Source organism: Bactrocera oleae, chromosome 3 (assembly GCF_042242935.1).
Source record: "Bactrocera oleae isolate idBacOlea1 chromosome 3, idBacOlea1, whole genome shotgun sequence".
Taxonomy (NCBI): domain Eukaryota; kingdom Metazoa; phylum Arthropoda; class Insecta; order Diptera; family Tephritidae; genus Bactrocera; species Bactrocera oleae.
The window spans coordinates 85,506,916-85,534,877 of NC_091537.1; the positions used below are offsets into that span (position 1 = coordinate 85,506,916).

General features: G+C 33.0%; 3 protein-coding genes and 1 long non-coding RNA gene across 9 annotated transcripts in view; 1 reads left to right on the plus strand and 3 right to left on the minus strand.

Moving 5' to 3' along the window:
* Nucleotides 1-16,074, minus strand: part of LOC106627180 (uncharacterized) — a 57,433-nt gene extending 41,359 nt beyond the window's left edge. For 2 of the 3 annotated variants that reach the window (XM_070107107.1, XM_036370408.2), the window contains exon 1: nt 15,142-16,074. The gene's annotated coding sequence lies outside the window, so the exon portion shown is untranslated. The remainder of the gene's footprint in view (nt 1-15,141) is intronic. The other variant, XM_036370411.2, reaches the window with a different exon arrangement.
* A 119-nt stretch (nt 16,075-16,193) lies between these two features.
* RpS21 (ribosomal protein S21) lies at nt 16,194-16,908 on the minus strand. Of its 2 annotated transcripts, XM_014247216.3 has the most exons (4): nt 16,754-16,908; nt 16,609-16,666; nt 16,325-16,516; nt 16,194-16,258 (listed from the first exon to the last, which is right to left on the minus strand). In XM_014247216.3, the coding sequence occupies exons 2-4, from the start codon at nt 16,656-16,658 to the stop codon at nt 16,249-16,251; spliced, it is 252 nt and encodes an 83-aa protein (XP_014102691.1). In that variant the 5' UTR covers nt 16,659-16,666; nt 16,754-16,908; the 3' UTR covers nt 16,194-16,248. The 2 variants fall into 2 exon arrangements, with proteins under 2 accessions (XP_014102691.1, XP_014102692.1); XM_014247217.3 differs by lacking the exon at nt 16,194-16,258 and having other exon boundaries at nt 16,321-16,516.
* A 509-nt stretch (nt 16,909-17,417) lies between these two features.
* The window catches only part of LOC118682286 (uncharacterized), a 319,104-nt gene continuing 308,559 nt past the window's right edge, over nt 17,418-27,962 (minus strand). For all 3 annotated transcript variants that reach the window (XR_004978029.2, XR_011395523.1, XR_011395524.1), the window contains 2 exons: nt 18,042-19,255; nt 17,418-17,494 (listed from right to left, as the gene is read on the minus strand). This is a non-coding gene — a long non-coding RNA (uncharacterized lncRNA). The remainder of the gene's footprint in view (nt 17,495-18,041; nt 19,256-27,962) is intronic.
* Nucleotides 25,764-27,962, plus strand: part of LOC106627141 (ankyrin repeat domain-containing protein 29) — a 35,656-nt gene continuing 33,457 nt past the window's right edge. The window contains exon 1 of the mRNA XM_014247148.3: nt 25,764-26,041. The gene's annotated coding sequence lies outside the window, so the exon portion shown is untranslated. The remainder of the gene's footprint in view (nt 26,042-27,962) is intronic.

Sequence of the window (27,962 nt, forward strand, 5' to 3'; positions counted from 1 at the left end):
AAAAAAACTTCCCAGACAGTTTTGGCATTGCTTGCCTCCATTTTGTCTGAGCACTCACGCTATATTTAACAGTTTTTCTTCGATAAAACATCAAAACGCAAGCCAGGCGGCTGAAAAAGTAAATAGTGTTGATGGTGCTGATGCTGTTACAGCCAATCACGCGCAATTTCACCGATTACGTTCCGGTAATTTTGAAGTCAAAGATCCAAAACGCTTGGAAAGGCCAATTATCGAAAATATCGATACAAAATATTGACAATCATTGAGTCCAACCGTCATGTAAATAAGGTTAGATACAAAAAGAAGCTCGATATATGAGTGCCACACGAGTTAACGTAAAAAATATTCATTTACCAAAATTCCATCTGTTAAGCCGTCACAAACGGTGTCCAAGCCAAGGTTGACGGTCAGAACGATTTAGCTGTGTAAAAATAGTGGGATTGGCAGGGAATCATATACTATGAGCTGCTCCCTTACTACCAAACTCTTAATTTGGATCTTTACTGTCAATAATTGAAACGTGTAAAAGAAGTAATCGCCCAGAAGCGACATGCTTTGATCAATAAGAGAGGAATAGTGTTCCATCAGGACAACGCCTAGCCACACACATCGATACCAAAATATAGAATTTTAAAAAGCCAGTACGCTGATTACGATTCGATTCGATTTAGCCCTCTCCGGCTGTCTATCTGTCCGCCTATACACACGCAGACTTGTCCCTTAGTTTGTGAGATTTCGATCTAAAAATTTTCACACGTTCTTTTCTTCCTAAAGAACATCTCATCGCTGATATCGGACTATCAAAATCAAGTTCTTTCATGGAATACTTATTTATTTGATAAGATATATTCACGAAATTCGGCGTAGAGTTTTTTTTTAGAGATATGGCTATAATCTCCGAACATATTGTTCAGAACGCACCACTATAGCATATAGCTGCTCTATAAACTGACCGATTATAATCAAGATAAAGTATTTTTTATACCCTTATATGCTATGAGAAATGCAGCGGTGAAGCATATTATAGCTTCGGTTTTTTTCTTGTTAATTTTTGTAACGGTGCAACGCACATCTACCTTGAAAAATACAGCGGTAGCCATTATATAGGAATAATAGGTGTTTCTTTATACAAATATTCTTTTACAATTATAAATTTATGTATTATAAAAAATATTAGTGTTTTACACCGTTAAAGTGTGCTTCAAAACGAACTTGCATTTTTATTCTTTATCGTTTTCTTTTCTGGTAAGAACTTTCCAACAAAGTCTGAATACACATTGTTTAAGTAACTGAGTTTCACAAACGCACACATGCATATATTCAGATATGCAAATACACACATACAATTGAATTGTATAACAAGAATCCTTAGAAATGTGAAAATGAAAATTTGTAAAGTCGCCTTTTAGGCGCTTACAAATAAAAACTCAAATAAAACTGAAGAGCAGCATACAAAATTACAAAAGCAAAATAAAATGCAATGCAACATTTCACACTCTTAACATTGGCACAAGGCGTCACGGAAGCCCCTTTGTAGGGCAAAAAGTCGCGCAGAAATATGCAGCAAAAAAGTGTGTGTTTTGTGCAACGCTCGCCATGACTTGCATGAGTTTGTTGCATAAGTGGGTGTGTAAGCGCATGTGTGGCGCTGCCGGCAAACGGTGTACACAATGTAAGAAGTGATACACACCTACTTAGTAGTGAATATATACTCATATGCAGCCAGACCTACAGCCTTGATGCCAAAAGTGCACGTGTTTTCAGGGCGTTCTCGTTGGCAGTGGAAAGTAAAAAAAAAAAAAATTACGGAAAATGTTGGCAAGCGTGGGTTGCAGTTCGTTGCTGGCATGAATGAATTTTTCAGGTCATCCAGCAATTTTGTGCCAGCCACACACTGCAGTTATGGATTTATATTTTTATGTATACACATTTTTTAATAAACCCTGCAAGGCATGTTAAGCGCATGATGTGGCGCCAAAAGAAGGGTGTGGTATGTATATAATATAATATATAAAATATATATTTACTTTTATAAAGTGCATTCAAATTGCAAAAGTTATAAAAAAAGAGACTTCTGTATGTAACTGTATATGTATGTGCTAATATAATATATTACAGCATACATTTAGGCGCTTAAAATGGGTGCATATGTACATACGTTGAGGCGTTTAAAATGGGTGGATATGCTCATGAGTAAGTAAAATAAATCAGAGCAATGAATTTATGCACCGATTGGCATTGAATGTGGGCGCCAAATAAAATTGGCTTCAATTTAAGTTACCGCAAAGTAATTACTAAATTCGACTGTATAAAAAGATGATGATTTTGATTCACTATTATTATTTTGTAACATTTTTATGATATGTGCTCGAGAGTTTGACACGTTGTAGTTCAATAAATTTTTAAGTTTTGCCAATTATTTTCTTCTCTGAGAGACAAAATTACACTTACAAAAACCCGGTTGCATCGACGGAAAAAGTATCCCTGAGTTAGCATTGAAAATAAATTTGTAGCCGTAATAGAACCCCAGAGCAATCGAATCAAGTTCCCTTTACAAGAATCAAATTAAAGAAAAACTATCTGTGTTTCAACCGATCTAACTACTGTAGTTATTGTGAGCTAGGTTGATATTAAATTTAAAGAATTCTCTGCGATAAATAGGTGTCAACGCTAGACTCGTACCAAAAGTTCTCAATCTTTTAGAGAAACGACATTGTGTGAAGGTCGCAAAAGTGATGCTTGACAAAGTAGCTGAGGTGACGAGCCGTGGGTTTATGAATACGACGTCGAAACTATCCAACAATCACTGCATCGCGGAACCTTCCTCTGGCGAGTTGCAGTGAGCTTTTTTAACGGATGAAGCAAAGTTTAGAGAGAGCGTATAAGGTGAAGTCTTCTCTCGGGAGCTCATCATCAACTTAAGTTTCAGACTACAAGACCACTGTAGCGTCTTTCAAGCGGAGGTGGCTGCCATCAAGATAGCAGTAGATGCACAGCTCTAAAATACAGCTTCCTTCAGAGAGGTGTGCATTCTTTCCGATAGTGCGCTCAAAACTATTAGTACATGCCCTCATAAGTAATACCATCAAGTTTCTTCAGTATAAGAGTTGTTCTGGTGCTCGGTCACAGCGCAATCACTGGAAACTGCATAGCCGATGAGCTTGCTAGGGAAGGCATCCTTAACCCAATTTTATCTCTTCGATGTCCTCGTCAAGCGCGGGTCAACAATCAGAATTTATGCGATTGTAAGATGCTTCTGGTCCAAAGTGAACCGTTACAGGTCCTTCGAACTATGTACTTAATCTTGGCTAAGTCAATCTCGCCGCTATTGAAGGTGTTCTAACTGAACACTGTCCAATACTTTTAGGTACACACACAGTGCGACCAAATATTTTGTCGAACGCTCTTTGCCAAAGCCGTATGTAGTAAGGCAAGATGAAATCATCTTGTCACTCCCTCCGAGCCTTTGCCAGACTGAAATTGAAACATCTCGGTAGACACACCTTCGGCGTACCCAGCGAAGTAGCTGGGATTGATATTAACAGCCTTAAAAATTTTGTGGTTAGCTCAAAATGCTTGGTCGATCTATGGAAGTCTGGTGATCCACTTTCAAGAGTTTATGTATAGGATAAAAAACTAAAACCTGTACAAGTAAGATCTATCGATTAGGATCTACCTTACGACCTAAACTAACTGTAATCTATACCGGCATTCATTAATACAAATCATTTTCAAAATTATTCATTACTGCGAGCATCCTTCCCCTTGGCTTTGAAAACTTTTGTGCGACCTACTGCCAGCCAACACATATATGCATCCTCATAGAGACATCGAATGAGGTAAACATTTTAATCTTATATCGATTATGTGCTTTTGTCCTTTCAAGCGCATCATCAAATCTGTTCAATCGACTAGTAAATGCGACATTACTCATGCCCCACTGCCGACCCTTGGATGACATGACCAGAACCTTGTGCTGAGGTATGTATGTGCATCATTAATTAATATATCGAATGACTTTCTAATCACTAAAGCTCGTCAATCAATGGCAGTTTACAATACATTGTAGCGAATGTATAAATAAAAGTGGGCGTTCGACAATAGATATACTGCACATATTACACATGTAAAGGCATTTGTGGGTGGATAATCCAAGCAATAAATGGAAATGCTCGATTGTGAAGGGTTTTAATTAAATTTTCATTCAGTGGGAAATGATATTTATGTAAGTACAACAGAGCTAACGGTAAATTAAAAGTAGTGCACGTGGCAAAATTATTACATTGTACACATATCCTCGAGTCATGCTTGACTCAACATTAATTGAAGAACTAAGTATAGATTATATTAGAATTGCACTTGCGTGCAGAATGAAATGAAGTATACTTTTAGGCGGTTTATATGCAATATTTCTTTGGAGGGAGTTAACAAAATTTTTATAGTTTAACAATTTTTCTTAATTATTAACTTTGTTTGAAAAACAATTCTGCTGCAAAAATTTCAAAACAATAACCAAACATCACTAATGAATACGCGAAAGCTCACATTTTTTTCTGTGATAGCTTTTTAATAAAATTATTGATATTTTTTAAACGTTTTAAATTTTGCATTGTGTCGAACGTATCTTTGTCGTGTCAATTTCAAAACATCTGTGACGTATTTGGGAAAGCTCTCATTTTTTTCTGTGTAAGCTTTTTAGTAAAGTTTGGATACCTTTTAAACGGATTTTCATCACTGTGCCTAAAGTTGTTTCTTAACTGTAGTCACAAAATCACCCTAAGCTCTAATGTGATCCGATATAATCTGATAGTAATAGCCCTACTTCACTTTGAAATTGTAAAGATCCGTTCAAGTAAAAAACGAAAACTAAATCTCTAATAAATAATTCGTAAAAGCTCTGGAATTTTACAGTGAAAGCAATTGGGTTATTTTATAATTATTGCCAAAAGCTGCCAAACGCTCAAATGTGATCCGAAATGACTATTACTTCAATTCGCAACTGAAAGATTCGTTAAAAAAAAAACGAAAACGAAAGATCTTATAAAGAATTCGTAAATGCTCTTGAATTTTGCTGTGAAAGCAATTCGGATTGTTTTCTATGCATTACTGAAAGTTCCCGAAAGCTCTAGTAATTAAAATTACTTTATTTTGAAACTGAGAGATCCGTTCAAGCAAAAAATAAAAATTAAAACTTTAATAAAAGATTCGTAAAAGCTTTTGAATTCTGTTTCAAAGTTTTTTAAGAAAAAATTTAGTATTTTTAAGCAGCATTTCCATTAACTAAATTGAAATAAATCTAGCAAATTTTGCTCAATTTATTACTTTCTTATTTTCTGAATACTTTCTAAAAGCTCAAAGGTCTCGAAATTTGCTGCAAAGTTTTTTAGAATGAATTTATTATTTTTAAAATTAATTTTCATTGGCTAAAGTCAAACAAGTCTAGCAATCTCAACTTATTACTTGGATAATTTCTGAAAGCTTTCTAAAAGCTCTAATCTCTTTCAATCTGAAAATGAGCACCGAACAGCTTTAAGTTTAGCACTCTAGAAAGTATCTTATCATAATAGGTCTATTTGAACCACATATATTTCACAATTTACGGACTTAACGGTTTTATATCAGATACATTGTAAGTGCGAAAAACAGAAACGCTACAACTTTTACCAGAGTTACGCAATAATTACAAAAATGCGCACTTAAATGAAATTGTTTGTACACAGCAAATAAATTTACAGAATCCTCGATTTGCAATATTCCTGACCTACACTCAGCCAACGGAAATTAAATAACTTTCGTAGAAATAACAGTTACATTTTTATTATGATACTCCCATCATAAATATACGGTAAATGACGAAAGTTTCTCGGCAACGTGAAATTATCATCGTGCTACCAGCTCAGTTTGGGGGAAAAAGGCGGACTATACAATGCTCATAACACATTGTTTCGAATGATGGGAAAATTCGTGTGAGTGTGTAGAGAAAGCCATCATGCGAAAAGTCAAACAATTGACATGTAAATAATGCAATTTCAGCATTAAATCGATATAGAATGGAAACATTAACGATTGTAATATATTTTTGATGGGCACGACATGAAATCATAAATTGTTGCGTTATGAAAATGATGCGGGAATATTATTTGTATTATTGTATATATTATTTTTTTTTTTGGTGGTAATGAAAAGAAATAATAATATTATATATACCATACATATGAAAACTGTACACATTATTTCTACGAAATATATATACATACATATCTACTATTGTAAATACAAAAGCACGTGTGTTAAATGACGACTGAAGAATCAGATATGAAATATTAAATGGAAAGAGTGCACAGTACGCGTCAGAAAAAGAGATACACCACTTGAAGTCAATGAATTACTACATATACATATGTATGTACAATATATTCTATGTTGAAAAAAAATATATATTAAAAAAATATATATTATCATAATTATGGCGTTCTTTTATCTGTGAAGTGATTATAATTTAAAATTGAGAAAATATATATTCTATATTCTCACTATAAGATTTCTTTAACCCCTGCAGTTTGTTATCCATTCTAGAATTCAATTTTCAAATTTCGTTATTTTTTTATTGAAACTACAATTTCCAAATAGGTTGCAATCGTCCTGAAAAAAAATGTCCGACCAAAGTCTTTATTTTACAATAAAAATTAATAAAACTTAATTTTTGGAACTACAGTTTCCAAACAGCTGGCAACCCTGCTGAAAATATTTCTGGCCGAAATATCTAGTTTAAATTAAAAATTAATAAATTTAAGTTTTTGAAGCTACAAATTCTAAACAAGTGGCAACCCTTTTGAAAAATATTTGTGACAGAAAACTTTATTTTTAATTACAATAACCAAGCAGATGGTAATCCTTCTAAAAAATACTTTCGACCAAAATCCTTATTTAACTATTTACTAATTTTGAATATTTGGCACTACAATTTTCTAACAGGTGGCAAAGCGCCCGAAAACCATTTCCAACCAAAATCTTTATTTTACTTATTTAAACCTTTAATTAACTTTGTAGTTTATTTAACTATTAAGCATTTTATCGTACATATTTTTCGAGTCACGTCTCAAAAACAAAGAAATAAATTATTTATATCCAAACAAAAAAAACCCCGATTCTTCGAAATTTAAAAAAAAAAAAAAACACCAGGAAGCTTTTACAAAGAAATATGAATTCAGCTTTGTTAGAAGCAAGAATATAAACATATAGCCTTTTGAAACTATTGCTAAGAGGAGGTTCGTTTAGGAATGTTATTGTTAATGTAGAAGCGTTTATCTAAACCTTCTCTGTGGAGGAGTTTTAGGGTTAGACTCTACGACTAAGAGTTTAATGTCTTAGTTTTTAGTAGTTAGGTAAAAAGGCTGATTTTCGTGCGGCCACGAATAATCCCATAGAAGTTACTATCACTAAAAGTGTTAAAATTTCACAGAGCCCTGTCAGCTCGAGCTCTCCGTACGCTTCCGTTGATGTTCAAACTACCGCGACATCATTCAATACAGCGACTAAGTCAATGTTTCTATGTCGGTTTTGAAATGAAGGACGTAAAGAGAATATTAAGAATATATTAATAATAATTATTATAATTAAATTTAAATTTAAGAAAATCTCTATGGAAGTTGCCTAAAGTAGGTATACCTATAACTGTATAAGTTACTTAAACAAAGAAGATATGGCATCTAGAGCATTTCAATATGCTTCTTAATAGGGATCATGCAAACGTTTTTTCCACTGGATTAAAACGCCAAAACAATGCCTGGTCATATAGAATCCGGATCACGGAGACAAAGTTGAGAGATATGTTAAGAAAATTATAAAAAAAGTTTTTTAGGGTACTGTCCTTAACATGGTTAATATAAACTACTAGCAGAACACTTGATTTCCCACCCCACTTGGGGGAAGAAGATGTGAACATGGAATTTTATATATTATAGGTATATATTCAATTCCGCACACGACCGCTCTTTAGAGAGCCAGCGCTGCACTTTATTTCATGACATTGATTCCCTGCCGTGCAGCCTAGCCGAGCGGATCGCCTTTTTTCTAATACTTACATTTATAAATTCGTGATATCTTTCGAATGGAATGTCTGATTCGAATAATTCAAAAAGTTATGTAAAGGTATTGACTATGAAGCCATTAATTTAGAAAAGTATTTTAATAAAAGAACTTTATGAACAATAGTATTTGCAGCGCACGCTATGTAAGGCAATTTTTACACCTTGGGTTACATTATTGGCGTTTCAGTAAGGATCCCTAACTTTTTTGGAAATATAACAATCACATTTCTTGAAATGTCGATTTTATTTTCTTAAACGAATATGTTTAAGTTGTGAAATACAGCTTCACAAGTGACCTTTCTTAAATAATAACTCAGACAGATGACATTTTGTTTTCTCATCAGACATATCAGAGATTTCTTTCTTTTATAAAACAAACTTCACAACATTCAGTTATAAATTAAATATAATTATATTGGGGAAATTCTTGCAATACCTCAATTTGGCAAAACAAAATATTATATTTTTATTAAAATATTATGTTGGAATATCCAACTAATAATTTTTACACATTGTGTCCTTGTATTTAATACAAATACTCATAAAGATATCAAATCAATTGTGATAGGGTTTAGCATTTGTTTACACGTACCCAAGCAATATTGTATGTAGAAACCGCCGACGTTTACACTCCACATCCACTCGACTTTGCAATGTTGATATCAAAAGCAAATATAAACAGAGAAATCAAGCGCAAATATGAATGTTTCAAAGTAACTATGTAAGTATATACATATGTAGATAAATACAGAAGTTGGTGAATATAGCAAATATCGTATAGAAGATAAGCAAATATTGTTGCTAATAAAAGGAAAATGTAAAAAATAGAATATTGCGCAGCGAATAGATAACTGAGACGCGGGCATTTTGAATGCAATTGATATTAACTTTTATTAAGAGTGTGCATGGGCATAAAAAGATATGAGAAAATATTAATTAATGATGCAAAATTTCGAAAAAATTGTAAAACAAAAAATAACAAAAACAGACTATCTTTTAATTTATTTTTATTAAAAAAAATATAATATCAATTAATAGAAATATAAAATTATAAAATATTTAAAAACTAGAAGAAAAAAACGCTAACTTATGGTGATCCGCAGCGGTAATATAGCGTTCATAGATGTATTTCTTATAGCATAAAATATATTTTTATAAATTTTTATGACAGCGCCAGTTTGTATGACAGCTATGTGATATAGTGCTTCGATATGCACAATATCCGCGGAGACTGTAGGCCTGTCGTAGACAATATTTGAAGCCCAATTTCGTAAAAATATCTTGTCAAATAAAATCAGATTGTATTACAGCTATATGCTATAGTGCTCCGACCTGAAGATAGCGTTGCTTTGGACAAAAATCTATGCTAAATTTCGTGAAAATAACTCGTCAAAAAAATTTCAATACAAAAACTTGATTTTGATCGATCAGATTGTATGACAGCTATATGCTCCGATTTGAAAAATTTATGCCGTGACTATGACGCTGTCTAGGACAATAACTTATGCTTCGTGAAAATATTTGGTCAAATAAAAAATGTTTCCATAGAACAATTTGATTCTGATTGTTCAGTTTGTATGGCAGCTATATGCTATGGTGGTTTAATATTGGCGGTGCCGACAAATGAGGCGATGCTTGGGTAGAAAAGGCGGTTGAAAAATTTCAGACCAATATCTCAAAGTTAAAGGACTAGCTCGCGTATATACAGACGGACGGACAGACATACTACTGGGTATTACAAACTTTGTGGCAAATCTGATATACCCGGTGTAGAATAAAAAAAAACATAGTTTTAAACAGAAATTTATAAAACACTTTTACTTTTTACTTAAAAGACGAAATATTCTAGTCGTCTTCTGATATTATTATTTCTATGCTCTACACTAAATGATGCAAAATATAGTATGTTTTTACTTTTATTTTAAAATCATTTCCTTATTGCCCTCATTAAATGCAATTAAAGTTTCACTAGAAATTTCAGCAAGACAAAAATTCTTTATTTAGCATAGCACAATAGCGTATTCAGACTGCATTGCGCATATGACAGTCTTTGCATATATTTTTCGGCCAATTATATTTTACAGTATTGTTTGTATGCATGAAAAGAATAATTGTACATACTAAATTACAAGACCAGAAGGAAAATTCTAGTCGGCATAAAATTTTAGCGAGAAGAATTTTGAAACAAAAAAAATATTACTTTGGATTATTTCCGATGTAAAATACCTAGTAGACGAATCAGTATCAGTATAGTATATGACAGTGTCGTATACTGCATATTAGATTCAGAAATGAGCATTTTCAACGATATTAGAGGAGTCGGGTCTACATAAGATTTATATTCCGGCACATATCCAACTGACATCTTAGCAAAACTGCCGAAAACTATATATTTTAAATGGTGTATACATCTGAAACAACAAGCTATGAAAGCAAGAGGAAGAAGATAGCAAAGGAAAGATTGGTATGCTCCCAGATTTGTTATTATTAACGAAGCTCCGTATTAAATAACATCAAGTATAGGTGTCTTATATGTACTTATGTGGACCATTCAATTTAAAATGAGGAGATAAAGACATAAGAGTTATGCGGCAACTGAAGAGAAGCCAGAGTAAGACCGTTCTTACAATAGTCAAACGTGTAATCGGCACGAACCCAGATTTTTACCCGGCCAAGAACTGTCATTTCTCCAAATTACTTCATGGCTGTTTTCTGCCACTACCACAACAACAAAAATGAGGAGAGTAATAGAAAATTATATTCGCTATGTTTACTCTCCTAACTATATACATATATGAAATAATGAATTTATCGCACGCGTATATTCCTACAAGGATTGCGTACATATTCACATATGTTTACATGCGCACTCATATATGTATGTATGTATGTATGCATATTATGCACTTGTGGAATAAACTTTTGCCTTGCACACTTTATGCAAATTTATACATACACATACATACATATGTAGGTATATACAAAATTGTAAATGCTTATTTAGTCATGTGCATTAATTTCTTCCTTTGCTTCCTGCTGTGAATAATTTTATATTATTATTTTTCTTATTATTGTTCTTACTGTCATTCCTTTCAGCGGCGTCATATGCAGATATAAACTTATTCGCGCTTTCACACATACCTACATACATACATCATATACATTATACATATATTTATATATATTATTTATATGAGATCTGTCAAGTTGATACACTCTGTAACAAAGCTGCATTTAAAAACATGAAAAAACGTCAACTTCAACTGCATCAAGCTATAATACCCTTTACATTGCATTTGCATTTTTTATTGCATAAAATTGTAAAAAATATATTTATTCTGATTTTTGACAGTCAGTTTGTATGACAGCTGTAGGCTATAGTGGTCCAATATCGGCGGTTCTGACGAATAAGCAGCTTCTTGGGGAGAAAAGGGCGTGCAAAATTTCAAATCAATATTTTAAAAAGCTGAAGGACTTGTTGGCATATAAAATAGTAAGGATGGACAGACGAAATCAACTCAGCTCGTCACGCTGATTTTCATATTATACATACATATATATTTAAACGGCCTCCGACGATAATGAAAAATGGATTTGTTTATTTATTTAATTAAAATAGGACGGAACAATCGTTTCGAAACACAGTGTTCCGAACAAGTAACACCAGCATTAAATTAATTAAACGGGAACTCAAGTATATATGGACTTAGAGCTTCAATAAAACCGACATATTTTATATGTATGTACATATATATTCATACATACATATGTATGTAGTAAGCAAGTTTGTAAATAAAGCTTGCGAAGTGTTAAGTGGCAAGTACAGTTGCACTCGTCAAACAAACCGCGACGCATGAATAAATAGCCACAACGAAACAATGCTATGAAATAATGCTACTAAAAGTATTTGCGGTTGAAAAATTATCAAAATTACACTTTAAATGATATATATATTTATTTACATACATACATACATCGGTGTTGAAAATATATAATGCATTAAAAAGTAATTGAATTTTTGTATGTTATAATCTTAATTAAAAACAGTTTCCAAATTCCTAATCCCAAATGTCGGTTACAAAATTAAAAATAAGGATTTAAACCGAAAAACCGGAATAAATATATTTTTAACCTAAATACCGTATTGAAAGATAATAAAAATGTTAACACCAAGTTTATAAAAAAAATTGCAAATTTCTCACCTAAAATAGAAAAATTTAAAAAAAAATTTTAATCGCCACGATCAGTTTGAAAATAAAAAATTAAAATTTTTATGCTTAATACCGGATTGTAAAATACAAAAAAAAATGTTAATCTCAAGTTCATTACAAAAGTAAAAATTTACAAAAAAATAACTTTTGAATTTTAAATGGCGAGCTGCATGTTCTACCATTTGCGTTATTTTGTAAGAGGAAAGCTTAATTTTAAGAAAATTTCAACATATTTAACACTGTTTTTGTACTATCAACATTTAATCACTTCTAATTATAACTTTTTAGTTAGAACTTTGTAAGACTTTCCTTTTGATCTGTTTTAATTTCAGCTGCTGCACGGAAAAATTATATTTTTATTAAATTAAAAATAATTTTCTTTATTACACCAATTATTTAATTGAAGCGGCACTTTTTGAAAATATAAGTATTCGGACTATTTCAGGGACTTTCTTATGAAACCACAATTATTTTAAAGAGCTAAGTACTTTGATGGCATTCGATCACTTTTCGAAAGAACACTTGACTTTACAAGAATCTACTCTACTGACTCATCTGGCGGAAGCAAATGTAAAATTACACCTATCCAAGGGCAATTAATTAATAAGTTATTCATAACCAGTGAATTTGATAAATCTAAAATATCATACATCATACAAAGCATTAAGATATTGCGAAGCACATGATCGTTTCTTATCTACAAATTTTTTCATTAAATAAATAATAGATATGTATGTACATTTATATAAATAAATACTCCCGTTAATTTATATATGGATATATATTCACAATGCAAAACATTGTATACCTACTCCCGCGAGTATTTTTAACTAACTAATTTCGCAGATATGTGTATACTTGTATACTCGCAAATGCATATGCACATACATATTTACGCTAAATACAGTCAAGTGCAGGAGTACCCGTTTGGCTGCCAGTCATCGCTCACTTTAAGTGCTTTTCGCGTGCAAACTCGGTGCAAGTGTACTTAGAAAGCAGCGCTGCCGTCACTGACATGTGTCGCGAAATTTGTTTTTTATTTATCACTTATTTGCTTGGCGTGAGTAAGAAAATGGAGAAAAAACCGCAGAGCCTAAACCAACATTTTGCTTGTAAAATATTTTACTTCGCTGATTATTATTATTTTTGTTTTACTTTCTAAAACATGAGTGGATGCATATATATATATATATGTATTTCGTTTATTTAGACATGTGCAGAAATGTTTAATATTTGTTTTTCGCTTTTGTTTCTTGTAGCAATTTTTTCCCCTTTTAACGAGCAAACTTTGCCAATTTTACTTCAACCGTAAAAATAATATATTTTGACTCGCGAGTGCAAATGTAAGAAACTAGACGGCTAAAACTGGTTTGAGTTGTTATTTATTTCTATTTTGGTACACACTAAGTTACTTTTTAGACAATTTGAACGAAACTTTAGTTCTACGCTAAAGAAAAGTGAAGCATTACTAAGTATTAGTATGAGTATAAGACACGTTTCTAATACATAGTAATGCTGCTATGAAGTACAAAAAAATTACAAAAATAATTATACATGTATAGACTTATGTATATGACTTTAGTCCAATTAATGCTCAGCAATAATTTAGAAGATACATATTTTGTATATTGCCTTAAACAAAGCAATCTCAAAGGCCAAATTTCTTCAAAGAAAATTCGCATTGTAGATATTCCAGAATATTTCGAATCAAAGTTAAGGGAGAAGTAGAGCTTTTAAACTATTTTTGATCTTTCATTGTTCTCATTGAAGCGAAATTGCGAGAATTTTCATACTTAGCGATTATCTAACGATATAATTTTGAATTTTTTCATTTCAGATGATGCAGCACCGAGTTATGAGGGGCACCGCAATATAACTTTTTTTCCATGACGCTCCAGACTAATTGCTGCCATTGCCGCATTTTTAAATATTTATCCATGAAAATTAAACAGAATATTCTACAAATGTCATAATATAAGGAACCACTGATAATAAAAAAAAATATTTTAACTGTTTATTAAAAAATATATATAAAACGCAGCCTTGTTCTAGACGAATTAACTTTACTTCCACCTTAATAGTTACTACAAAACTTTCTTTAAATATCATTAAAAAAAAGCCACGAAATGATTTGTTCCCTATCCTATAAGAAATACAAGCCTAAATACCATTTAGAAACCTTAACATTTTAGAGTATTTTCTTTAAAAAAACCCTAATCAAGCGATACCGCAATACTTTTGGTTAAAAATTTAAAAAATTAGTAAAATTGCCCGAGTATATTAACTGATACTCACAAATTTTTATAATTTTTTGCATCAGCAATTAGAATATACAGTTTCAGAAAAATTATATTCATAACTCTGTTTTGCAATAAAAACACTAATATTAAATATATTTTTCTAAGTCACTTAAAGTCCAGTTTGGCTACCCATAACTAATATGAGTGTAATAAAGCCGCATGAATCATAGTTACATGTTTAATTAGAAAACCAAATAATGATTAAAGCTTTTTGTCGCATCATCATTTAATAAACTTGTGCAATAAAGTCACTATGACGGACCATATTTAGCAATAAAAACACATAATATATTTATTACTTCGCAGCATAACAGCTGTTCTTATAATCTTTTTTATAAATTACAGTATTTATGTATCTACACATGTATATATATATTTTTTTCCAAATTACCTAGGTGGAACATAGGACCTAAAGATGTGTAACTAAAACGCTAATATAAATGGCTTTATGAGCTATAAATAAAATGCGATAACTATAAACAAAAACAAAAGTTGACATCAAACAACATAACATAAATAGGTTTGTAAAATGAAATTTACCTTATAATACTGTAGGAACAAGCGAATGTAAATGATAAATGTAGATAAAAATCCTAAATAAGTCAGTTTACATGAACTGCCAAATTAAATGTACGGCCGTACGAGGATGTTTGTTGTGTTGTTCATATAATGAATGAAGACTCTTGTGGCGAAGATGAATAAACGCACTTACACAACTTTTGCAAAATGTATTCGCGGCAAATCTTTGTTAAAAATTAAAAATATTTATTCACATATGTAATTAATTTTTGCGTGTCACGTAACGCTTCAAACAATAACAACCACGCACAATCAGCCAATTGGATGCACTTGCATGTATCTATTTTGGGCAAAGTGGCCTTGAGTGAGATTTTTTTGCACAACAAATCAACGCTGATCCTTTTACTTATTTATTGTTGTTAAATATTTACTACTTTTCGTTATAATAATTATTTAAATTAATAACAAAATTTCCAAATCTATTACTTGTTTAGACAATTTATTGTACACCATTCGCTTTTGTTAGCTTTTATCGTTTCTAATTCTAAATTTTTACTTTTGCACTGCACTGAAATACACAAACGATTTTTCTCAACTAATCAACTTCACTCGCGCACAAACAATTCGTTATTATTGTATTATGACATCTCACAAACGCTTACAACATTTCTTGCCCTCTTATTTTCTGAAGTATTTTTAATTTCTTTTGTTTTATTGTAGCCGACGGCGAAAAACTCCGTGTATTCACCGAATATGCATCGCTGAAGAATTTTCATTCAATTAAAAATAATTTTACCGTTTCTTTTGCCCTTTTCTATTGGGCAAATGTGTCATTCGTTTCCAATCAGAATTGCAACAGCGCAGGGTTGTATTTTCGAGACTCGTTCGTAGCAACAGGGTTGTATATAAATATTAAAACCACGATTTTAATTAAATTTTATTTAAACCAGCATTTAAAAAATTCGTGCAGAATAACTTCCCAACTAACGTTTCAATGCGGAAACAATACGATGCACAGAGATCAACGTCCACTATTCTTTAGAAAAAATAATGTGATTTTGATTAAAAACACATTTTGTCCAGTTAAAATCTTAAAAACTGCAATTTTATTGAAAGAAGTATCTACATTTAGAAAACCCTGTAAATGGATGAATTACACGATTAGTAAATTTCGTTTGCATCCCACACACTTCAGCACACTCACTTGGTAATCAAACCGTCTTTCTTGGCCAGACGCACAATGCAATCATCAGATTCGCCCATACGACGGATCTCACCACAGATAGCGTAGGTTTTTGAGCCAACAGTCATGCGGCCAGTTTCAGGGTCAACATCAACAATGCTCAATTGCACTGAAGCATGATCCTTAGCGTGGATAATTCTGTTGGAAGCAGAGCTATAAAACGAACACACAAAAATTGTCTTATTAGCAGGCTGCAAAATGCAAATGGTGCTCCATTGGAGCAACGCAAACACGTGTTCACATACCATTTCCTTGGGCAGTACAAATCAACAGACTCGCCGGCGTCGTTCTCCATCTTTGCTACTACAAATAAATACACATATATTTAGTAAACACTTCAACATAAATTTGATATATTAAGTTGCAAAATATTTCGTTTAAATAGCTTACATTTAGTGAAAAATATAAATTTGCTGACACTCGTCAATGGAGGCAGAAAAAGAAAGGAAAAGAAGGTGAAAATTTATTAGTTGGCTGCGCTGACTGTTGTGAAGTGGGCTGTCGTTTTTAGACCAGATGTTGCCATGTGAGAGTTTTGAATATTGAAAACGTAGAATTAATGAGATGTAAACAATTATACAAAATATTTTCCTTATGTATATGCATATATTAATATGGAAAAGGTATGGTAAAGGTATCATAAAAAGTATGCAACGAGCAGAAAAATGAAGCAACGATAAGTGTATTAAAAATATTGTAGTTGTATGTTTTTTTTATTTATTATATTTAAGTAGCATTATTATATGAAAATTATTATTATTTATAACTAATGTAATAAATTTTTTTTTAATATAACTATTTTATAACAAATATATGTATCATTTCTTTACTTATAAAAACATAATTGAACAAATTTTTTCCACTTAAAAAAGCGTGTGGCAACGCTAACTTAACTGTCACTAAAGCTGATGTCTACTTTTAGGCACTATCGCGAGCAGTTGTGCTTAGCAGTCAAAGTTGTCTGCAAGCGAAAGTTCGCTGTTTATTTGTTTTTAAAATAAAAGTTAATTAATAAAACACCGTTAAAATTGTTATTTCATACAATGAAGTGAATGAAGTGTGAAAAAATGTAACCAGATGGTGTGTTTGTGTAAGAATTAGAGGAAAATATGCATAAGGCCAATATTTTAACTGAAAAGTGAGTAAGGATAAGTAAAGATAAATTAATGAAAATGATTAAATTATGCAATTTTATATCAAAATATACATACACTTATACAAAAAATTATCAATAATGCTCCAACAAGCTTTGGAGAACCAATGATAAGCGTTAAACAGGTTAATATTCAGAATATTACGCAAATAAGTATATTGATTAAAAACTTCTAGCAACAACAACAACAAAGGCAACCCTTCTAAGCACATTAACACACCACAAAAAAATCAAAATAAAAACAAAAATAATAAGAAATACAAAAACAACAAAGGTTACAGAAATACCAAAAAAAAAACATATACAAAAACAATAAACATTACAGAAAATACAAAAACAATAACAAGAGCATCTTAAGGGATGTAAATGACGTCTAAAAGCAACAAAAACACAACGCGTGTTAAAAATGACGAGCAAAATCCACTGAACTTTTGACTACTGTCGTCCTCGAAAGCGAGCTGCCTACCCAACACCCTGTTACAGCTTACATGCCATGCAGTGATGCCATGATGCATTTGCACTCACTTTCAAAAGGAGGCAAACGGAATTTTGTCGCTGCTTTAAAGGTTTATAGCTCCTGCCAAATGCCACCTCAGGCTGCACGCTGGCTTGTAAAACTTTGTCGGAATGTGCGCTAGGCCGATTGCCTCAGTGATTGACTGACTACCATGCTGACGGCTGCGCTAACGCCAACGTCATGTAGTAGTGTATATATATATATATTGTATGTATGTATGTGTATGCAAATGCCTGTGGAGCAGTGAAAGGCCGTAAAAATGTCTGCCAACAATTGTGTAGTCTACTTTTAGGCACCGCGTACACTCCTCTGCTGCCTCTCGTTATGTCCTAGCCTTTGTTGGTGTTTTTGCTGTCTGCATGCATCCTACCATTCATTTTTTAGTCAGTTAGTCCATCAGACCCCCCTAGCGCCGTCTGCTAGTGCAATTTCCGCTTTCACGCCTTGTCTACTTTGTGGCGTTGAAGCGTTGTATTGCTTTTGTCAAGCTAAAAACTAAAGAATGAATTTGCTTTAAGTGAGTTTTGTGCAAATGAGTGCGCTTAAGCGTTAGCATTGTTGTTATGTTGTATTTTTGTTGTTGTTTTCTTTGCTTTTTGTTTTGTATTTGCTCTTGTAAATGCTTTCTGATTGCACTGAACCTATGTACGTATGCTTGCATGAAATGCATTTACATTTGTTGTTGTCATGTGTTTTTGTTTTTACAGCACTTTAGCATGCTTAAACGTCATTTACGTGGCAAAATCCGTTGTTTATTGTTGACGTAAAAGTGTCGTTGTCGACGCATTCAATGAACTTTAAACAACTAAATGCTGTGTTGTGCAAAAAACGTTGCAGAAGGTTGCGAAGCGTTGAGGGGTATGCCACGAAATCGTTTAGTTGGCTGGCGTACGTCATCATTGTGGCGTTTCAAATTTCATTGTGAAGTTGTTGTTGTGTTTTTCAGTTGGCAATTAAGTGACTTAATTTTGTTAAGCGGACCCTTGGGGGCATATGTCTTCTAGTTATGAAAACATATTTAAACTGTTATCAACCTAAATCCGGCGACGTCGATATACATTCGCACTGAATTATTTCCGACATTACTATTCATGTGTTTCAATAGCAATACCGTTTTCTTAAGGGGTTACATCCACTTGCAAATCGTGGACAATTTTTCAGGTTAGTTTTCTCCAACAATTCACTACAATCATCCTCGGGCTCCGATTTTCTCTCAACGGAACTGTTAGTATATAAGCAAAAAAAATATTGAATTTCAGTGGATAGAACAGTTTAAGGTCTTTTAAGAGAACGTAACTTGAGAATTTTGAAGACTCTACTATAAAACTGATTAGTCTTTGCTACTGCTCAACAGCTTGCTAAACTACTCCATCTACTTCTCACTGCTTTCAAAGTCAAATTTCACATTCTACGGAAATGAATGATAACATTAAACATTCACTAACACCCCCAAAATACCGCTGTTATATCTTTCTTTGTACAACTATCCTTGCCGCTTGACGTTTTAGGTGCTATATAATGCTTTAACTACTCACATATCAGCCCCGCTCTACATTAGAATATTCCTTTTTACGGTTCACAGAAAATACGTAAATCATATACGGACTCAACTAAAAGCGATCTTCCGTTCGTAGCGCCTTTGTTCTTGTAACTTGCGACCTCTTTTTCACGTTTCTGAATACTGAAACTACACTAATGATTACAAAGCAAGTATCTTTAGATACTTGACCACTCGAACCTAAATTGTTGGAAGCAGAAAAGAAGAAATAAATCCAATTCGGGAAGAAAAGTCATTGACACAGCCAAAACGAGTAAAGAAATATGAAATTGGATTTCGAGTTGATTTTTTCATGAGGTGTGCTGACGATCCAAAAAGAAACAGTCAATATAGTTAAATGTAAAATAAAGCCGTAGACAAAACGATCAGTTGGTCTAAATTTACAATCTTTCTTCGCTACAGCCAATCATATAAAGAGAACGGCGATACAAAAAAAGCTTTTATTAAGGAAACGTGTATTCGTTTAGCTTAGAGATCGGAATAAGAGAATTATAGCAACGTGAAATATCCGAATGTAAAATGAACTTATGCATTTATAGCCTGATCATATTCTACCCGCACTGGTCTATTTAAACTGAGTTTGCTTGAAATTTTGTATTTTTAACCGTTCAGAGAAGGTCGTGAAGTCATCGAAAATTTGCCTTATGCGTGTTGTCCATCTACCTCTGTTAATTACGATAACATCGAAAAGTTAATAAAACAATGATTGAAAATCGTTTTGTTGGCATGAGAGAGATAGCAGCGTACCTTAACATCTCTTATGGATCCATATAACACTTTTTAGTTAATATTTTGGGTATGAAGCGTGCCAATGCTAGATGCGTACCAAAAGACCTATATCTTTTGGCAAAAACGACGTCGAGTAGAGGTCGCAATAGACAAGCCGCTGAAGACTGAAGCTGAGAATCGTACATTCAATCAAATCAATTACTGATGACAAGGCGGTGGTTTATGAATTTGACGTCGAAACTCTTCAACAATTTAGCGAATGGTGCTTCAAAAATGAGCCGAAACCGAAAAATTCCAAATACGCTGAAGGCTCCGAAGACTATCCTAACCGAAACTTATAACAATTGTATGTAAAATTGAATTAAGCATTGACATGCTTGTATTGGGTTCAAAAGACGCCTATTTTGTAGGCGATAATAAATGTTTCTATTAAAATATGTAAAAATAAAGTTTCTTCGTCAGTATGGTACAAATTTGTTTACATAAATTGAAACTTGGATTAGTTTAATCCCAATTCTCTCCTAGCTGAAGGTATGAAGAGCTCCTTGTAGAGCTAAAAATTCTTTTACTAGTTTTAAATTGAGAGTAACTGCAAAAAGTAACTACGGTCCAAAGCAATTTTTTATCGTCAAAGTTGAGTATTTCATTTCATCTTTTGTAAACTCACTTAAACACCCGGTCTTGGAGCGAAGAAGAACCACAAAGAATTTGCCACAATAACTGCACACGTAATGCACGTGACATTTATGACAGAAAAAAAAAAACTCGCTCAACTATCAAACCAAAAGCAACAGGCAACAAGCCGACGCACGTAAAAGCTGGGTAACATTATCATCATTTTTATGCAGTGATTCAATTTTTACTTTTGCGCACAAACCTATATATATATGTATATATGTATATGTACTTGTGTATGTCTCCAAGTAAAACTCACAGCATAATCCCAAGAGAGCTGTGCGCGAAAAAAATTATGAAAATAATGAACCGACAGACCGCAAAAACTCGTCTGAAAATGGAGCAAACAACGGAAGCGTCAACTATGACGGACAGGCCGGTGGCGAGGCAAATGCAACGGATGCCACAAACAAAAAAAAAAAAATTACAGACGCACAAACAAATGTTGCAACAACCAATGCAACACTGTACGACAAAGATGCGCAAAAAGTGGAAAAAAAATGGCATGCGGTGACTGGAATATTATGACAGCCAACATTTTATTTCCAACCAACTTAGCTAAATATTATTTAAGCCTCATGCATACTTCCACATACAAACATATATACATATGTAGGCACATATGCACACTTCCAATGGTGGCAATTAAATGTGGGTAATTAAATGGTAGATGTTGCATGCAACATTTAATCAACAACCTAGATGACAACGGCAGCCACAGCATGAGAGGCAAATGTTTGAGCCCACTTATGTAATAACATCTAAGTGGATGCCTCTGTGTGCTCGAGTTAAGTATGGCATACATATTTATATATCTGTATAGCTTGGCAAGTGGGCTGGGCGATAGACCAAAAATAGAAGCTGCTTAGGTTGAAGTGCCACTGTGTTGGCGCTGAGAATGTACAGATCATTAGAGATTTCATTAAAAAAATATAATTAGAGAACGTAGCATCCGGATCTGGTGTGTTTAAAAGTGAACAACCACATAACCGCAATAGAGAATACTCTAAAGGTTCCTAGTATCAATAGATTTGAGATCTGGCGTCTTTTAAAGGGAACGATTACATAACCTCAATAAAGAACGAAGCATTCTAACAAGTTTCTTAACATCAATAAATTTTAGTTCTGAGATATTTTTAAGGAAACGACCACAGTACCTTAATAGAGAACGAATGATCCTACCAAGGTTCCTAGTGTCAGGAGATTTGAGATTTGACATCTTTTAAAGGAAACGATTTTTTAGAAATAAATCAAATTAATTAAATAAATTTTACCTAGATCTAAGAGATAAGAATTCCGTGAATACAACGAAGTCTAACGGGATTTTGTCACCAATATCGAGATATTATAATTCATGAACTAAATTGGTTCAATGAACATCTTTTCTTTGGTCTTTAGGGTTGTAAATCATTACCACTCAAAATCAGCAAAATCTTTCTGATCGTTAATCCTGCCTTGGCCACCGTTTGCGACGGCTCACCGCGATTCGGTCACGACAGATTTCGTTTGAAATTGTCGTAAGTGATCCACTTCTCATCACCAGTGACTATCCTTTACAGGAATAGTTTTGCTTTTGTTGCAATTCAGCAGTAGTTCTTTGTGTTCGGCGAATCGTCATCTCCTTTGATTGAATCTCATCGTTGATACCCGACTAATACTCGTGGTTGTCTTTCGAAATCCATGCTATGATTATTGGTGTTATACATTTTTATATATCGGACTATGTTGATGTTTAAATTTCGTAGAACATGAAGACGTTATGAAGTCGGTTGTATCGGCATGGAACTTTACTATGGCGATTAATAATATATTAAATTTTATAGATCATATTAAGAGAGAGCACGGAATTTATTATTAATAGAAGCAATAATTAAAAAAATCTTAATCAGAATTATTTGTTGAACTATTGGAGAGCATATATCAAATATATATACATATGTATGTAAAATATATATTAGTCGCTTTACGAGTTTAGGTGCGATATACGTGTTAGTAAAACTCAAAAGATGGTAATACTTTAGCACCTAGAATTTTTAGAGGGTCACTAAGTTGAAATGGAATTTCTTTGGAAGTAAATTTCAAAGCTTACACTTTCAAAGCCAATGTGTTTTCAAAATTCTTTCCCATAATTTGACAGAAAATTGCTCTTGCAACTAAAGTGTCTCACGCATCATTTTCCGAATAAAAACAACATAATTATATAATTCTAGTGAGCAGAATGGCATTCGGCAACAAGTCTCGCATTGTCATAGAACATAATAGCAGAAGAATTGCATGAGAAATGCTGATAAGGCAAGAAAAATGCGCAATGTTTGCAAGGCGTTCGTGTTACTCGTAAATCAAGCAACTCCGTGAGCAGCAAAAAAAAATTATAACTAAAGTGTCATGTATGTATATACTTATGAGGTTCCAATGTGATGTGCATGTGTCGAACTGCAATCAGCGAATAAGAAGTACAGCAACAACTGAATTATATATGGCTTACAGCACTGAACAGGAATTCTTGTCGAATAATTGGGGTTATAACAGGTAGATGATTAGGAATTATAAATCGCAGGTAGCTACTCATAAAGTGTGTGATGTCTTCAGAGGCCCGAAAGAATTATAGCGAAGTTCGCTTTACCAGGTCACCATGTAATAATTTACCGACTTCAGCTTGGTTTAATCGTTGGTAAATCTTAACCTTAACCTTGGTTACGACACTAAGTAACACAAAGATTGTTTCAGACAGGAACCAAATTTATCACGAACACAAGTATTTGAGTCGAACAAAGCATTCAGTGAAGGTCGTGAAGCCATCGAAAACTTGTATCATGCGAGGCAAAGAAGGCTGGCAGAGGATCTCAAAATCTCTTAGTGCCGTTTCAGACAGGGACTCAAAAGAGTCTCATACCAGTTTATTGTGGGCGAGGGGACGACGAGGAAAGACGAAGGGACCGTGCCACTCGTGTTCGGGTGGCACGCTTTGTGTTCTTTTTCGTAACAGCTCGCTGCTACCCTTTTCAGCATTCCTTTTCACTTTCAAATTCTTTGAATGGTTGCAAGAGCGCTCGGTTTCAAATGAATTCGATCGCAAATTTGAGTTCTGTTATCTATTTTTGTATGTAATATGCAAATACGTATGCATAGAATAATAGAAATATTATGACAAATTGTAAATAAGGAGAAAATTAAGATATAGATTATGGAGTAAAGAAATTATGAATTTTTAATACGGAGTAAAGAAATTATGAGTTTTTAATACTTAAAGATTAGGAAATTCCTATTATAAATTTGGCCTTGAAAATATTAGTTGCGGATATTCAATACATTCTTGTGGATTAGGGAATTCCCGTCTTTAGTATTTCTTTGAAACTATTTAGCGGGTAGGTACTTGTATTATGCATATTGTTCTACCATATTCATGGTAATTCATTGCAAGCAAAATGTGTGACCATCATCCCAACATACAAATGAAATACGCAGCACGCAGTGTTGCGCGGTGTTGCGCAGTCGAACCGCACAAATATTTACGAAAATTTTGTGAAAAGGAATGCAGAAAAACTAGACTCGAGTTGCTGGACTCTTTTTGACCGTGTGAATGCCCAGAGCGACACCAAAAGAAAATTTGAAAAACCTCAGACTCTTTTGAATCCCTGTCTGAAACGGCACTTATGAATCGACTCAGCACATTTTGGTTAATGTTTTAGGTATGAAGCGCGCCTATGCTAGACTCGTACCAAAAGACTTGTATCTTTTGCAAAAAACGGCGTCAAGTAGAGGTCGCAAAAGTGATGCAACTGGGGGCCCTACCTTCATTAAACGCATCATTACTGGCGATGAGACATGGGTTTAAGAATATGTCGTCGAAAGTGCCCAATAAACTAGTAAATGCTGCTCCAAAAATGAGCAGAAACCGAAAAAACCAAAATTCGCTGAAGACACGCAATGCCATCCAACCCGAGGCTTATACCTATATACAAGTGGCTTGTATATGAATCTAGTTTTTTCTCAGTCAAAATAAAATTGGGGGACTCCCAAGTTTAGGATGAGAAGTACTCTGAATTGCTCTGAAAATTATTTGTTTAGTCTGACTGAAAATTCATGATTTCGAAGAGGCGTAAACTACCATTATAGTTAGAGAATTGCTGGTTAGATATTGTACAAGTAGTCAAAGCTAAGTTTCGGACGAATACAAAATTGCGGTGAATATATTACCAGTACCTCAAGCTTAAGTCAACGCAAATTCTTTATACAAGAAGTCGACAAAAAAGCATGTTTATTAAACCAACAATAGGTCTATGAGCACTGAAACCAGTAAAATATTGATTATGAATTTCTAGAGTGGAGGCTTAAGCACTAAAGTCATCATACAACTATCTATTAAAATACGATAATTAAAGCTTTTTGGGTATGTTAAGCAGAACTTTGAAAAATTAGACTTGAAAGTATTATTTTCAAAATTGAAATATTATCCTATTGAAAAATTAGCTGCGGTGAGTCATATTCAAACGATTTGTTTTTGCGATCGGTTTCAAAATCCATTTGCTCTGCTTTTAATGATCCAAAAATAGTGCCGCCTACCCAGGGACTGCTGGATGCTCACTTGTTTAGCTTACTTATCACAACAGCTGTTTGGCGCTATGCGCTCTGTTTACGAACGAATAGCGCCAACTATTGGCGCTCATCAACGATCAACCCAACGATCAAACGCTACGCGCAACGGCCTCAGCCAGCTTGTTTGGTTTGAGTTGCTTCAGTTGCATTGCGACAACGGCGCTGTACGCGACGTTTGACTTATATGAGCGGCGTCTTGTTTTGACTTTATACACGCATAAATGGTTTGTTGAGCGGTGGTTTGAAAAATTCTCACGGCAGCCGGGACGTGACGCGAGTCACTAGAAAAAGTTATTATAAAAAAAATTCGAAACTCGTGTTTCATGCATTTTACCGCCTTATCAGTTGTATGTGTGGGTGTATATGCAGACGGCTAAGTGATAAATAAATATTAAACTGTCAAGTGGTTGATGTTAAGACGAGTTGTGGGTGGTTGCGTGCTTGTTGTGGGTAAGATCAGTTGAAAAATACTAAAATTAAAGAGAAAAGTAGTAAAATGTGTGGAAAAAATACAACAAAAATAGTAACGACCATAAGAATATTCTACAAAATATAAAAATATGCATTCATGTGATTCGCTAATCACCTACTTATACAAACAAACATACATACATAGATATATATATAAATATACATAATTTGTTGAAAGATAAAGAAGATGCTCTGCTTTCTGCCACTTTTGCTTGATAAGTTTGGGCAAGAAACCTAGTTATCTAGAGCGTTTTATATTGTGTGCATGTGTGTGTAATATTTTAAGTGGGTTTTTGCATAAAATTAATATAATGTTTTATTTTAGCAAATAAATGAGATCAGCGCTTGGAAACTAACTTGAACTTTGAATAATAAAAAAATAAAAAATAAAAAATGAAATCTAAAAATTCTAATAAAGCCAAATTAATATTCAATTTTAATAAATCTCAAATTTACATACGAATGCCAACGATTAGTTAACACAACAACAGAAACAAGTCTCGTTCACACGAAATGTTTAATTGAAAATTTTTCGAACTACTTTCGCTATTTAAAGACGATGACACTGCGCCTAATTAAGCAATTTAAAATTCTTGCCATTTAAGCGCACATAAATAACGACAGACATACACACATACAAACAAAAATGTAGCATCTATTAATAATTAATGATTAACTTTTTCTTTGAGGCTAATTTGGTAAGACGATGTTTGAAGCACTTAAAGCATGGAAGGAGGCTAGTTAATTCAGATCTACAAATTGGGTTTGTTCACGAAGACGTAAAAAAATAGTTTGGTGGAAGAAGTTATGAAAAGTATAATAATAAAAGTATATAAAGTTAGTGACTATATGCATTAAATTGTGCTAAATTTAGTAATTAGTAAAAATAGAATTATAAAGAAAATTTTTAAGTCATAAAATGTAAAAATTTTTTTAAGTGATTCCAAAAAAATCTTCAAAATGAATGAAACATTTTCTTAACAGCAAAAAAAAAAAATCTTTTGCAGAAAAAAAAAATTTTTTTGCTGTAGACTGCAAAACTTTTTTAAGGCCTGTTTAAGATCTTTAACCAATTAACTATTAAGTTTGGAAAGTTTCCTGAGCGAGATTTCTGAAAATGAAAAAGTAGTTACTCAGTTACACATATTGGGTCAGATCTGAGCTGTCTTACTGGTTACTTACCGGTTTTTTACTGGTTATCAAAGCGATAATATACATATACTTTTAATGTATGGAATAAAGTCATTAGTGGCGGATTCACGATTTTAAAAAGGGGAGGGTTTTGAAAAATTACTGTTATTTGGAAGACAATTTCGGAACAGCAGTTGCTGCTGAAAATATGGACTAATACTTTTATTTTTTTTTTATATGGTATATAGCTACATTTTTTTCTCTAGGGATGAATAATCGGCAAAATAGTTTGAATAAGGTAGTTGAATAGAATGAAAAGTGTGCCCTACAAATTTTATAAAAAAATTGTCTATTATTCTGAGTCAATTGTCATTTCTGAAGTCAATATGTAGAGAAAACAATGCACTTGCTGCATTATCGGTAAGTAAATTTCGAACATAATATTTATATTATGACTATAAACAATATGTCAGCTTATAAATGAGAAAAAATTTGAAAGTGTTATTAGGTATAAGGTTTTATGAATTTTGGCAGTATTGCCTGTAACAACAGCAATTAAAAAATATTTCAAAAACACGATGGGAGCGTCTCAATGGTCTTGCTTGCTTTAACATGCACAAAATCATATATTTAATTGAAGATAAAAATCTTTAGGAATTTTTTAAAAACCATGATAATAGGAATTAAAAATAGAAAATTATATTTTTTATTAAAATTTAATTTTATGTTTTAATCCCGTATTTGGCTTTACAAAAAATATAAAATAAAA